Source organism: Sphaeramia orbicularis, chromosome 9, assembly GCF_902148855.1.
Source record: "Sphaeramia orbicularis chromosome 9, fSphaOr1.1, whole genome shotgun sequence".
In the NCBI taxonomy this organism is placed as follows: domain Eukaryota; kingdom Metazoa; phylum Chordata; class Actinopteri; order Kurtiformes; family Apogonidae; genus Sphaeramia; species Sphaeramia orbicularis.
The window spans coordinates 1,133,766-1,147,325 of NC_043965.1; the positions used below are offsets into that span (position 1 = coordinate 1,133,766).

At 41.3% G+C, this 13,560-nt stretch overlaps 2 protein-coding genes across 3 annotated transcripts in view; one reads left to right on the top strand and one right to left on the bottom strand.

The window, feature by feature from the left end:
• Positions 1-518: 518 nt before the first annotated feature.
• On the bottom strand, positions 519-12,546 carry LOC115425765 (solute carrier family 2, facilitated glucose transporter member 8-like). Of its 2 annotated transcripts, XM_030143513.1 has the most exons (10): positions 12,201-12,546; positions 11,052-11,214; positions 9,136-9,342; positions 7,373-7,472; positions 4,989-5,200; positions 3,829-3,975; positions 3,610-3,718; positions 1,805-1,966; positions 1,587-1,732; positions 519-1,130 (listed from the first exon to the last, which is right to left on the bottom strand). In XM_030143513.1, the coding sequence occupies exons 1-10, from the start codon at positions 12,296-12,298 to the stop codon at positions 984-986; spliced, it is 1,491 nt and encodes a 496-aa protein (XP_029999373.1). In that variant the 5' UTR covers positions 12,299-12,546; the 3' UTR covers positions 519-983. The 2 variants fall into 2 exon arrangements, with proteins under 2 accessions (XP_029999373.1, XP_029999374.1); XM_030143514.1 differs by lacking the exon at positions 1,587-1,732.
• Positions 12,547-13,419: 873 nt separating this feature from the next.
• Positions 13,420-13,560, top strand: part of LOC115425534 (tetratricopeptide repeat protein 16-like) — a 23,503-nt gene continuing 23,362 nt past the window's right edge. The window contains exon 1 of the mRNA XM_030143166.1: positions 13,420-13,452. Coding sequence (XP_029999026.1) covers positions 13,420-13,452 — 33 coding nt within the window. The remainder of the gene's footprint in view (positions 13,453-13,560) is intronic.

Consider the following 13,560-nt stretch of genomic DNA (forward strand, 5'->3'; position numbering starts at 1 on the left):
TTCCATACTTAATTATGTCTATTGCTTTAATTATTATATTGATAATTATAATATTTGTCAAGTACATATTGTAAAAATTGCTGTTATAATTGTGTTAAATAGAGTATTTAATATAAACATTTATATACTGTACATTGTTGTATATTTAGAGCTTTATACACTGTTTTTTTTCTTTTTGTTGCATTGATAATTTCTTTCCTATTTTTTAAAAATTATATTATATGTTATACTAATAAAATCACACTTATTTTTCTTAAGACATTTCAAGTTGTTCATATTGTTCACATTTTTTTAAAGTGTAGATTGTAAACAAACATTTTCACAATGTAATTTTACTTTTTTGCACTAAAACAAAGAGAAAAGTGTTGTATTTGTCATTATTTATGGTTCTTCTGTTCTTCTTTTCCTGGTTCTGATCATATTGGTCTGAATGTGGAACCTGAACTAACAGGAGTTGAACATCCCTGGGTTGAAAAGATTCCTTCAAAAACATGGATCAGCTGTTTTACTATTTCAACTAGTCAAGGTTTAAAAAACATTATCTAAATTCTTGATAAACTTCCATATTTCTTTTTTTTTTTTAGCTTATTACATGAACCTGTAGCTTCCAGTCCAACGTCAGCTCTCAGAGGAAGTGAAATAAACACAATATTTTAACATATTTGGGGAAAAAAATGAACAATTACATCACAAATGGAATCTGTCAGGATGTGGAAGTCAGTCAAAGCAGCCTGATGGGGTTCGTACCTCAGTCAAACAGGTTTTAAATCTGCGTTTCAGGCTGAATTATGGGGTTAAAACGTGTGACGTCTGTTCTTTGATCTCAAAGACACTTGGAAAAGACGTATGAAATACTCTGAAACATCCACCAGGTTAAATAAATGATATAAAAAACACCAAATGCCCACGCAGCGTCTCCAGGACTGATCAGTTCACTCATATTTCAAAAGGTGTGATGGTTTTTTTGGCGAGTGGGCGGAGCTTCAGGGGCCCGACGTCCCTCTGAAAATGGCTTCGATCTGCTCCAGCGTCTTCCCTTTGGTTTCTGGGAGGAAGACGATGGTGAAGATGACGTTGACGGAGCAGATGGAGGCGAACAGCCAGAAGGTCCCGGCGCTGGTCAGGTGGTCCTGGAAGGAGGCGGGGCTTAGTTTGATGGACATGTTGGAACATTCATTGAAGATTTCACTCCATTTGGTCTGATTTTATTTCACTTTATTCTCTTTCATATTGGTTTTATTCAGTTTTTTATCATTGTCCTCCTTTTTTATACATATATATTTTATCTATTAATCATTTTCATCTATTTTTTATCTCTCTACAACATTAATTTTCTGATATTTTCACTGTTTATTGGGGGAAAATATGGAAAAATAAATATGGAGCTACCAAAATAAAGGTGACTATGGCATAATGTTGTATTATTTTGTTTTATTAAATGTTTCCAGAAATGTAATTCTTAATATATTTGTGATTAATTTGGTTATTTTACCTGATTCTATTTTATTTTCAATCATTTCATTTTTATTCTATTTATTTTAACCAAAGAGGCGGTGTCTGTAAAAACTGCGCGGCCCTGAACTCACCATCATGTCATGGAAGGTCTTAGTGACCACGAATGCCATGCTCCAGTTGGTCAGGACGCACACGGCGCTGGCGAAGCCTCGCACTTTGACGGGGAAGATCTCGGACATGACCAGCCACGGGATGGGACCCCACCCCAGAGCAAAACCTGGACCCAGACCCTCCCGTTAGCGTCACGTGGTCACGGCTGTGTGGTCACGTGACCAAAGGTGAGACTCACCTGTGATGAAGACCGCCAGGCTGCACAGCGCCAACCACCTCAGGTCCAGAGCGGGCGCCACCGTCGCCATGACGTCCAGCGCCGCCGTGGGGGTCCGGGGCTGCTGGGACATCAGGTAGAAGTAAACCCCGAAGGAGGTGGTGCTGATCGCCATGGCAACGCCTGCATCAGGGAAACAAACCCACGGTCAGCGCTGGGGCTTGAGGGCGGAGCCAAAGGGTCATGTGATGTGATTTACACCATTCACATTCAGACCATGTGCATGTGCAACCACAACGAAAATATGTAAATAACACGTCCATTTGACTTCGAATTCTATATTTATACAAATATTTATATAAATACAGCATTTCTTACTTTTCTCTCTACATTTTATTTTTCACTCGTTTGCGTTCACTGTGAAATTTAATAAAGTCGTATCTTATGTTATTTTATCTGATCTTATCTTATACTTATCTTTTCTTTTATCTTATACTTATCTTATATCTTACACATACACTATATATCCAACAGTATTCCCTCTCCTGCTTTGACTCTCATATGAATTTCAGGTCCATCCCATTCCTAGTCTATGGGTTCAGTCTGACGTGGCTCCACCCTCTGCAGCTCTAACAGCTTCAACTCTTCTGGGAAGGCTGTCCACAAGGTTTAGGAGTGTGTTCATGGGAATTTTGGACCATTCTTCCAGAAGCACATTTGTGAGGTCCCACACTGATGTTGGACAGAAGGCCTGGCTCTCAGTCTGCGCTCTAATTCATCCAAAGGTGTTCTATGGGGTTGAGGTCAGGACTGTGTGCAGGCCAGTCCAGTTCATCCACACCAGACTCTGTCCTCCATGTCCAAATGGACCTTGCTTTGTGCACTGGTGCACAGTCATGTTGGAAGAGGAAGGGGCCGGCTCCAAACTGTTCCCACAAAGTTGGAGTATGGAATTGTCCCAAATGTCTTGGTCTGCTGAAGCATTCCCAGTTCCTTTCACTGGAACTAAGGGGCCCAGCCCAGCTCCTGAAAAACAACCCCACACCATAACCCCCCCTCCACCAAACTGCACACTCGGCACAATGCGCTCCCACAAGTATCGTTCTCCTGGAGACCGCCAAACCCAGACCCGTCCATCAGATCGCCAAATGGAGAAGTGTGATTGGTCAGTCCAGAGAAGGCTCCTCCCCTGCTCTACAGTCCAGTGGCGGCGTGCTTTACACCACTGCATCCACCGCTGTGCATTGCACTTGCTGATGTATGGCTCGGATGCGGCCGCTCGGCCACGGAAACCCATTCCATGAAGCTGTGTGCGCACTGTTCTGGAGCTAATCTGAAGGACACATGAAGTTTGGAGGTCTGTACCATTGACTCTGCAGACAGTCGTCCACCTCTTCGCACTCTGCGCCTCAGCATCCGCTGACCCCGCTCCGTCAGTTTCCGTGGCCTACCACTGCGTGGCTGAGTTGCCGTCGTTCCCAAACACTTCCACTTTCTTCTAATCCAGCTGACAGCTGACTGTGGAATATTTAGGAGCCAGGAAAGTTCACCACTGGATTTGTGTCACAGGTGGCATCCTATCACAGTTCCACGCTGGAATTCACTGAGCTCCTGAGAGAGACCCATTCTGTCCCAAATGTTTGTAAAAGCAGTCTGCATGCCTAGGGCTGGATTTAATCCACCTGTGGACATGGAAGGGACTGGAACAGCTGAGTCTGAGGATTGGGATGGAGGAGACTAGACTTTTGGCTATATAGTGTATCTTATATCTTACACTTACCTTATCTTATCTTGTATCTTATACTTAGATCTTATCTTAAAGTCACCTGAGATGACCAGGAGGACCTTTCTTCCAGCTCTGTCCATGATCACTGCTGCCACCGCCGTGAAGACCACCTGAACCAGACCCACCAGGACCGAGCCCACGTCCCCCGGCTGCAAAAACACACAACATACACATCCACATCAGGTGATAACCCTGTTCCATCTGCAGCAGGTTCTGCAGCAGGTTCTGTTCTGCAGCAGGTTCTGCAGCGGTTCCTCACCAGGTGGGCCTGCTCACAGATGGTCTCGGCGTAGAACATGATGGCGTTGATGCCGGTCAGCTGCTGGAACACCATGAGCAGGACGCCGACGACCAGGGGTTTGTAGACGCCGGGGTCCTTCAGGTCCGACATCTGGAAGGACGAGCCCTGAGGGGACACATAGGTCACAGAGGTCAAAGGTCAGGCATGGAAGGTCAACTGAGGATGAGGACGTAAACTGGGGACACTGTAGATGTCAGCATAAACAAAAATACCAAATACTTAAAAACTGTCAGATTTGAACCCTTTAAATGACAGGTTTATAATGGAAACAACCATATTGTTGACGCAAAAACACTAAAACTTTTTTTTTCTTCAATATTCCACATAAAAATATTATTTGTTACTTTGTTATTTTTTCATCCTGGCATATGTCAATGATTCACACCAACACTGGTTAATATACTTTATTATTTTTTGCACTAGGTCAAATGTTAAACGCCTCACTAATTTTGTAACTTTTTGGTTATTTTAGTTCATTTTTGTTAATTTATGTTGATTATTTTGTCCAAAGGCTCAGACTTCATTCATGGGAAGTTTTGAAAAACAGAACCCAGGCTCCTGTTGTCCAACGGCACGTTTAAAGACATGAAATGACATTCATTTGACCTTTCAAGGTCACTCAAGGTCAAAGGTCATGCACCAAATAAAAGCCCATATGTGACTTCCTATCTATTACCAAAAGTATTTTATAAAAAAGTATTATCTCAACATCTTCAACTGTTTTCCAGTTAGAACACTTTAAAATGTGTCCCATTATAAACCAATGGAGATTTGGAACATTTCAAAACTTCGTAAAAAATTCAAAAATCAATATTTCCTAATTTTTTGAACAAACTTGGTAGACCTTACCCTGAAGATGTTCCACAACTAATATCAAGTCATTGTAACTGATGGTTTCAGAGAAGAAGGTTGTTGAAAACTTGTTTACAGACGATGGTTGGACGCTGACACCAGTAATCCATCAGACCATCGGACCATCAGACCATCGGACCATCGGACCATCGGACCATCGGACCGTTGGACCATCGGACCGTCGGACCATCGGACCGTCGGACTACAAACCAGAAGGTAAATGCACACGAAGGGACCCCAGACCATCTACCCCCTCGGTTCCTCACCTGCTCCTCACAGGCGTCCTCGATCCGGGCACATTCCCACTCCACGGGGGCGTCGGGGCCCCTCAGGAAGCGCAGCGCCTCCTCAGCCTCCCTCCTCTTCCCCTGGGACAACAGGAACCGAGGCGTCTCCGGCATGAAGCACATGAACACCATGAGCAGCGTCGGAGGGATGGAGCAGCAGATGGCCAACCAGCGCCAGTGGACCACCAGACCTGGAGCACCGACACCAGCATGGACACACACACACACCAGCATGGACACACACACACACCAGCATGGACACACACACACACACCAGCATGGACACACACACACACACACACACACACACACACACACACACACCAGCATGGACACACACACACACACACACACACACACACACACCAGCATGGACACACACACACACCAGCATGGACACACACACACACACCAGCATGGACACACACACACACACACACACACACACACACACACACCAGCATGGACACACACACACACACACACACACACACACACACCAGCATGGACACACACACACACACACACACACACACCAGCATGGACACACACACACACACACACACACACACCAGCATGGACACACACACACACACACCAGCATGGACACACACACACACACACACACACACACAACAGGGTTCAACTCAGACCACAGCGTTTCAACTCCTTCAGTAAACCACATATGAAAGTGGTCCGGGTCAGATTCAGGACCACATATGAAAGTGGTCCGGGTCAGATTCAGGACCACATATGAAAGTGGTCCGGGTCAGATTCAGGACCACATATGAAAGTGGTCTGGGTCAGATTCAGGACCACATATGAAAGTGGTCTGGGTCAGATTAGTGCTGCTCAGACTGTCTTTAACAGATCAGATCCAGGTCACATATGGGTATAAAATCAGATTTGGACCTCCAGTGTTCTCAGTGCTGGTAAAGGTGTTGAAAATCAAAAATGTGTGAATGATCTCCAGCCATAATTGTTTTACTTTATCAGTTTATGACAAAAATATCTGGTTCTTATTGAAGTGAACGGGTAGTGGTCTGGTTTTTGTTGGTATCAGGTCTTCATCTGCAGTTTAACTGGACTCCCTGTCTCTGTCCATGTCGTGGTCTTTTCTGGACCATGGGTTTGGATGGGACCCCCCCCCCCCCCCTTCGTCACACACCGTCCTCTGTGCGCCCAAACGTCGCCGGCATGCGGCTAACTGGATTACGTCCACGCTGCTGTTTTGTCCCAGGTCAAACCTCCGCTGTCCAACAGGAATGTGATGCTATCGTGTCACATGACGGTCAGTTGGTTTCTGCTGCTCAACCTTTGGTCCAGGATCAGGAGTTCATGAGCACCCAGCTCCAGGTTTATCTCATGTACAGACACACTGACACGGACGGAGGACGGTTACAGTCGTTTTCCTTCACAGTAAAATGCAAACATAGAACATGAAAATGCATGTGTTCTGTGGGTTCAGATTTAAATATAGATGGAAAAGTTTGAGAATGTTCTGTTTTATTTTGTTAATTTCATTTTTATTTATTTATTTTTCACTTTTATACATATCTACAGGTTTTGCAATGAATATTCAATTCTGCACAAAGAGCGTTTTTTAAAAATTATAATTTTTTTAACGTTTGTTCATTGTGCTACTTATTTATGTTTGTTTCTGTCCATTTTCTTTCATTTTTTGTTCAGTTTTTACAAATTTCGTCTCATTTTGTTCATTTTTATGGATTTTGCTGCTTATCTTTTTGTCTTTACTCATTTTAATGTTTGTGTTTTTGTCCATTTATGTCATTTTTTTCACTTATTTTAATTTTTTTACTCATTTTTATTAATTTTGTTATCCGTCCATCCATCCATCCCTCCGTCCGTCCATTCTTCCATCGTCCATCCATCCAATCCATCCATCCGTCAATCATCCATCTGTCAATCATCCATCCATTATCCGTCCCTCCCTCCCTCCCTCCCTCTGTCAGTCATCCATCCATCCACATGTCCGTCCATCCATCCATCCATCCATCCACATGTCCATCCATCTGTCAATCATCCATCCCTCCCTCCCTCCCTCCCTCCCTCCCTCCCTCCCAGTATGACAGAGTGCATTATGGGCTGTAACATATCGTCCAATCAGGACCAGCTCTCCTGGCTCATTCACTTCCACTGCTGCAGAAAAACTACACACAGCTGAAACATTACTTGATGTTTTTCTAGTTTGACTTTAAATCCAGAGAACGAACTGAAATGGAATTAAATTCAGAGGAAGATTCACCAGGGAACAGGCGGACGAGCAGAACACAGCTTTTCCACATCAGTGGAAGCACATGCGTCAAACCCATCAAGTCAGTCTTGGGGGCGGGGCTTCGTACCTGCGGCGTACACTCCCAGAATGCCGAGCACCACCATGAGCTGCACACAGGAGCCCAGAGTCCCACGGACTCGCTCGTGGGCCATCTCAGAGATATACAGCTGCAAAACAAAGCCCAGGCGTCATCCATCTGCATGAACATCAGAGCATTTTCACTGAACCACAGCTGGTGTCAGGATTTAAAGGACGTTTGAGCAATTCCATTTATTTAAACAATAAAGAAAATGAGTGCGATCTGAGTTCTACAAGGTTCGTACACATTTTTAAGGTCAAATTCAAGCACTTTTAAGGGTCATTTTCAAATGTTTCCAGCTCATCACCTTATCTCTGGAGTCAAATCCATATTTACAGGAAAACATAAACGCAGGATTAGGGATGGAACGATATGAAAATTTCATGTCACGGTTATTGTGACTAAAATTATCACGGTTATCATTATTATCGCAATATTATTGAAATTGTGCTCAAAATGTTCAAAAAGTACTAATACACACACTGAAATAATTTAACCAAGTTATATTAAAAAAAAAAAAAAATCAAATAATTGGCACAATGTACTTTCTCTTGGCAGAAACATTCAAACAATAACCCTTAGGGGTCTGAGCCTATTTTGTCCGTTTTTGAGCACTTTTGATTTTGCCTTTATATACGATATATATAAATGTTTACTATACCCATGTTTGGTGTCTTTTTTTTCAGCACAACTTCATCTATATCATCTGTCTATTATTTTTTCCACTTTAACCTACTATAAAAACATAAAAGAACAAAAAAAAAAAAACAAAAAAAAATAAAATAAAATCATATTTGAAAAATGTATACAATTTATTGCATAAATAACACACAGATGCTTAATGAACCTTTTCAAAGACTTCAAAAGTGAATATTGGTTCCAAATATTAGGTATATACAATTAAAATTGCAATAAATTAAAACTATACTCAAATATTTGACATATAAGCAGATCTTTACATAGGGTTTTTTCCCCTAAAAGTGCGGTAATCAAACACAGTTATCATGATAATTAGAATTTAAACGCTAATACTAACCGTCTGTGATTTTACCGACGTTTATCATTATACCTGTAATCACTACATCCCTACGCAGGAATATTATTTTTTCACTTTTTATCACAATCATGATCATTGTATTCTGCCATAAACACCTAAAATTATGTTTCATAATAGCAATAACTTTAGAAATTAAAGGAGAACACAAAGTTTTATCCAAAAAAAGGAAAGTCACTTGAAGTCGACCTGAGAACATCTGGGAATTGTATTTTATTTTAGATTTTTTCTAAATGTATCACCTCTGTAAGCAGCTTTGGCTTGAGTTAATATTAAAAATAAATAAAGAAATCGCATCACTGAGTTAGAATTGCAAGCACTTTCAAGCATTTAAACTAAAATTCAAGCACTTTCCAGACCTTGGAAACACAACATTGAAATTTAAGCATTTTCCAGGATTTCAAGCACTTGTATGAACTCATTTAACAGGATGAAAACTATAAAAGACAGGAGTTTATGGTTTTAAAATCTGCTTTAAGCACCGTGTGATGTGACATCAAACAGAAAACTACAGTGTATAATGAAGACATATTGAGTTCAGGGTTCATATACATTTTCAAGGTCAAATTCAAGCACTTTCAAGGATTTCAAGCACCCGTACAAACCCTGTGTGTTGTATGTGATGTTCAAATGCAGGCGGACGTTACGGCGCTAACACAACACAACCCCTGGACGGACGGACGGCACCGCTTCTTACCGGAACGACCAGCGACGTGACTCCGCTGGCGAGGCCGGTCAGCGCTCGTCCGATGTACAGCATCCACACGTTCTGCGCCGCAATGATGACGGTGAAGCCAAAGACGAACGGCAGCGAGCAGAACATGAGGCTGAGCTTCCTGCCGATCCGCTCCACCATCCAACCGCCCAGCAGACCGCCGAGCGCCGCGCCCACCGTCACGATGGACTGGAACCACAACAACATCCAAGTCAAACCCTACGCTTCACATTCATTCCCCCATCACTGCTGGTGTGCCCCAGGGCTCAGTGCCGGACCCCCTTCTATTTATCATTTACATCCAGGGTGGTCAAACATACGGCCCGTGGGCCAAACCTGGACCGCCAAAGGGTTCGATCCGGCCCACGATGCAAAGATTCCACTGAAGATATTAACGATCAATGATGTTCAAATCATTTTAGTTCAGGTTCCACATTCAGACCAATAGGAGCTAAAGTGGATCAGAACCAGGAAAATGTTGTTAGTTCTGTTTTATTTCAAACACATAGAACACAGGTGTCAAACATGTATTTTCTGATCATTTTCATTCATTTTTGTTGAATTTGTGCTGATTTTCTGCTCACTTGGTACCAAAAATAAATGGCATTCTTCTTCTTCCTCTTATTATTATTATTATTATTATTATTATTATTATTATTATTTTTATTATCATCATTATTATTATCATCATCATCATTATTATTATTATTATTATTATTATTATTATTATTAATAAACCTGTTGCTGGTTTTGTGACATTTTTGTGACATAATGCACTGACTGTAGAGAAGTAACTCCTATAAAAACCCTAAAAAGCTGCTGTTCCCAGTGTCATAAAGGAGTAAAGTGAAATAAACGTACTTTCATGACTCACTTTCCTTTTGCTGCCTTTATAATTCTTTTCTGGTTTTTGCCTTTGACCTACAGTGAATGAAGCAGACGTGACCAGATCACATGTGACGCCATTAAACTGCTGACACTGGGTTTGTGACGGTGAAACATCTGCTTCCATTCGACGGTAAAAGACACCGATCATTAACACTAGAACTGGATTCAAATACTGTCATATGAGCTGTGGGCACATACGTGCTCTGAAGACTGTTTTAGGATCAGTTTTATTCACTTATTGATTTAGTGCTTATTTTCTGTCCATGTTCATTCATTTTTGTTGAATTTGTGTTTATTTTCTGTTTGTTTTCATTAATTTTTGTTGAATTTGTGTTTATTTTCTGTTCATTTTTATTCATTTTTGTTGAATTTGAGCTTATCTTCTGTTCATTTTTTTTTTTTTTTTGTTGAATTTGTGCTTATTTTCTGTTCATTTTTATTCATTTTTGTTGAATTTGTGCTTATCTTCTGTTCATTTTCATTCATTTTTGTTGAATTTGCACTTATCTTCTGTTCATTTTTATTAATTTTTGTTGAATTTGTGCTTATTTTCTGTTCATTTTTGTTGAATTTGTGCTTATTTTCTGTTCACTTTTGTTGAATTTGTGCTTATTTTCTGTTCACTTTTGTTGAATTTGTGCTTATTTTCTGTTCACTTTGTTACTTTTGCAGTGATCGAAGCTAATGGGACTAGTGTTTGAGTTCAGGTTCATTTTTGCTCATTTAATTCATGTTTTCTGTTCATTTTGTTGACTTAGTGCGTTACTTTCCACTTGTTTCATTCGCTTTGGTAAACAGGAGAAAACTACCTCATTAAATGGACAGAACAGGTGAATAATAATGTTTGTAGAGCAGCCACTAGAGGCCGTCGGTGGTATTACATCATCATACTAAACCCCTGGATTCCCTTTGGAGCTGAGGTCGTCGCCCCTCGGTTGGGACACATTTGACCTTTGACCTTTGGGTCCTAAAGCGCCGTCGCTACGTTGCTAACTCGGTCCGGTTCCTACCCCGAACCACGAAGCCTGGTCGGCGTCCAGTCGCAGCCGGGGGTCGGAGATGCTCCTGAGGTCCGGGATGGCCGGAGAACTGTAGCCCAACACGAAACCGAAGCTCATGGGCCCCAGGACGGACGCAAACGTCGCCAGGTACAACTTCCTGTTTTTCACTTTACTGCGGAGAGAGAAGAGGAACAGAAAGGAAAGGTCAAAGGTCAGTCAGACGTCTGCGTTGAGGATGTTTACACATGAACTGGACCTGATAATCAATGTGAATATTGATCTTTTATACATTCAGTGGGTTTAACTGTGTAATCTGTGTGGATGTAAACTGATCTGCTGGTAAACTTTATAGTTACATAATCCATCATCTCTGCATGGCTGTATGGTCACGTTTACTGCCTACAGTGGCCTTTTTCAGCTCATTTCACTCATTTTTGCTGATTTAGTGTTTGTTTTCTGTTCATTTTCATTAATTTTTGTTGTTTTATTGCTCATGTAGTGCTTGTTTCATTAAGTTTTATTAATTTAGTGCTTATTTTCTGTCTATTTCAGTGCATTTTTGTAATTTTAGTGCTTATTTAGTGCTTGTTTTATTAAGCTTTGCTGATTTCGTGCTTCTTTTCTCTTCATTTTCAGTCCTTTTTGTTGAGTTACTGCTTATCTCTGGACGATGCCTTCACAGTCTGGAACTGTGCAGAAAATGAGCCCTGTGGCCTGTGTACGCCTGTGGAGTGGACCTGTAACTGTGCTGCTGACACACTGAGGACAGGCACATGTCTGCACTTGGGTTGTGTGTCTGCTGTGTGTGTTTTTGTGTGTGTGTGTATTGTGTGTTGTGTTGCGTGTGTTGTATGTCTGTTGTGTGTGTGTGTGTGTTGTGTGTCTGTTGTATGTGTGTGTTGTGTTGTGTGTGTGTGTTGTATGTCTGTTGTGTGTGTGTGTTGTGTGTCTGTTGTGTGTGTGTGTTGTATGTCTGTTGTGTGTGTGTGTTGTGTGTGTGTATTGTGTGTCGTGTGTGTGTATTGTGTGTGTGTTGTGTGTGTGTGTGTTGTGTGTCGTGTGTCTGTTGTGTGTGTGTGTTGTGTGTGTGTATTGTGTGTGTGTTGTGTGTGTCTTTTGTGTATTTGTGTGTGTGTGTTGTGTGTGTGTGCTGCTGACCTCAGGTACGCCTCCTGCTCAGACATGAGTCCTGTGGGGTCCTCCTCCCCCTCCCCCTCCCCCTCCAGCAGCCTCCTCCTCTCCTCCTGGACGTCCATCCCGCTCACCGTCGGCCTCAGGTCCGTTTACCTCCACGGAAAACAACCGAGCCCGGTTAGAAACAGGCGAAACCGGAAACACCAGCAAAGAACCTGGGAAAATCTACGGAAAAACCACGGTCCGTGAAGTAAACACGGGTCATTTCAGCGGCGAAGACCCGGTGATGCGTTCGTGGACCGGACCGGCCCGGTGTGTGTGCTTCTTCCACCGGTAGAAGACCTGCTTTGTCAACATGTCAGTCAGCTGATCGTCTGTGTGCCAGTCATTTCCGGGTTGGAGGTTTTCAAAATAAAAGCCCAAAATGCTGCTGAAATGAAGACTCAGAAAATATTAAAGATTTATGTATTTAAACAGCGTGGTGTTGTCACTTTTTCCTTCCTAAAGTGTCATTTTCATCTGTGAAGATAAGTTTTACTGATATTAGAATAATAATAAATCAAATTAAACTGTAAACCGTCTGGAATGATTTAGTGCTTATTTTCTGCTGATTGTCACTCATTTTTAGTGATTTAGTGCTTATTTTCATTTACTTTTGTTGATTTTTTTTTATCAGTTATACGCACAAATGAAATTTTAGGTGTTATGTTAATCTTCAACTTTTACATAATCTTCAAAATGATTCATTAAAACGTTAACCTTACTAACTGGAAATTAGGTAAAGTCCTTTTTTTTTTTAAAACCACCATCACGATAATCTTTAGTAAATCCTGTAAGAATATATCATAAAGGAAACCTTACGTGGTTAATGTTCCCACATAACCTGAATCTTATTAACAGTTCACAGACAGAGAAATGTGTCTAAATATAAGAAGAAAAAAAAAAACAATAATAATAATAATAGCTTTGAGTTTCCGCAGGCAGAATTGAAACACCGGAAGTAATAACAGTCTTTATCTTGCTAAAATCTGAACATCTTTGGTCGGAAAAAAACGACTCCATCGATGAATTATCTTGATTGATTTTTAACTCTTTGGCCGAACAATCGCCTGGTTTGTGGACGCTGGTTTCTATGGTAACCGTAAAAAGTTAGCTAGTGATAAACAGTTAAATAGAAATAAAGAGACGGGAATTTAACAAATATAAGCTTATTTAAAACACTTTCTGTCAGTTTATTGACACAATGGCTACTTCTGAGGAGGTTAATGACCAGAAGGTAAAGTAGAACATTTACGTTAAAGTGTTAAATAATTTAGATGCTACAGGTTAAAGCTAAGCTAGCTCTTTATACATTTAATTAAAAAAAAAAAAAAAGAAGAAGAAG

Bases quoted from the DNA above. Each gene is read 5' to 3' on its own strand.
- LOC115425765 (XM_030143513.1), bottom strand. From the start codon at position 12,298: ATGGACGTCCAGGAGGAGAGGAGGAGGCTGCTGGAGGGGGAGGGGGAG. The intron at 11,215-12,200 runs GTCAGCAGCACA...CTCTCTCCGCAG, and splicing joins GAGCAGGAGGCGTACCTGAG to TAAAGTGAAAAACAGGAAGT. The intron at 7,473-9,135 runs GTAAGAAGCGGT...TTTGTTTTGCAG, and splicing joins TCACGTCGCTGGTCGTTCCG to CTGTATATCTCTGAGATGGC.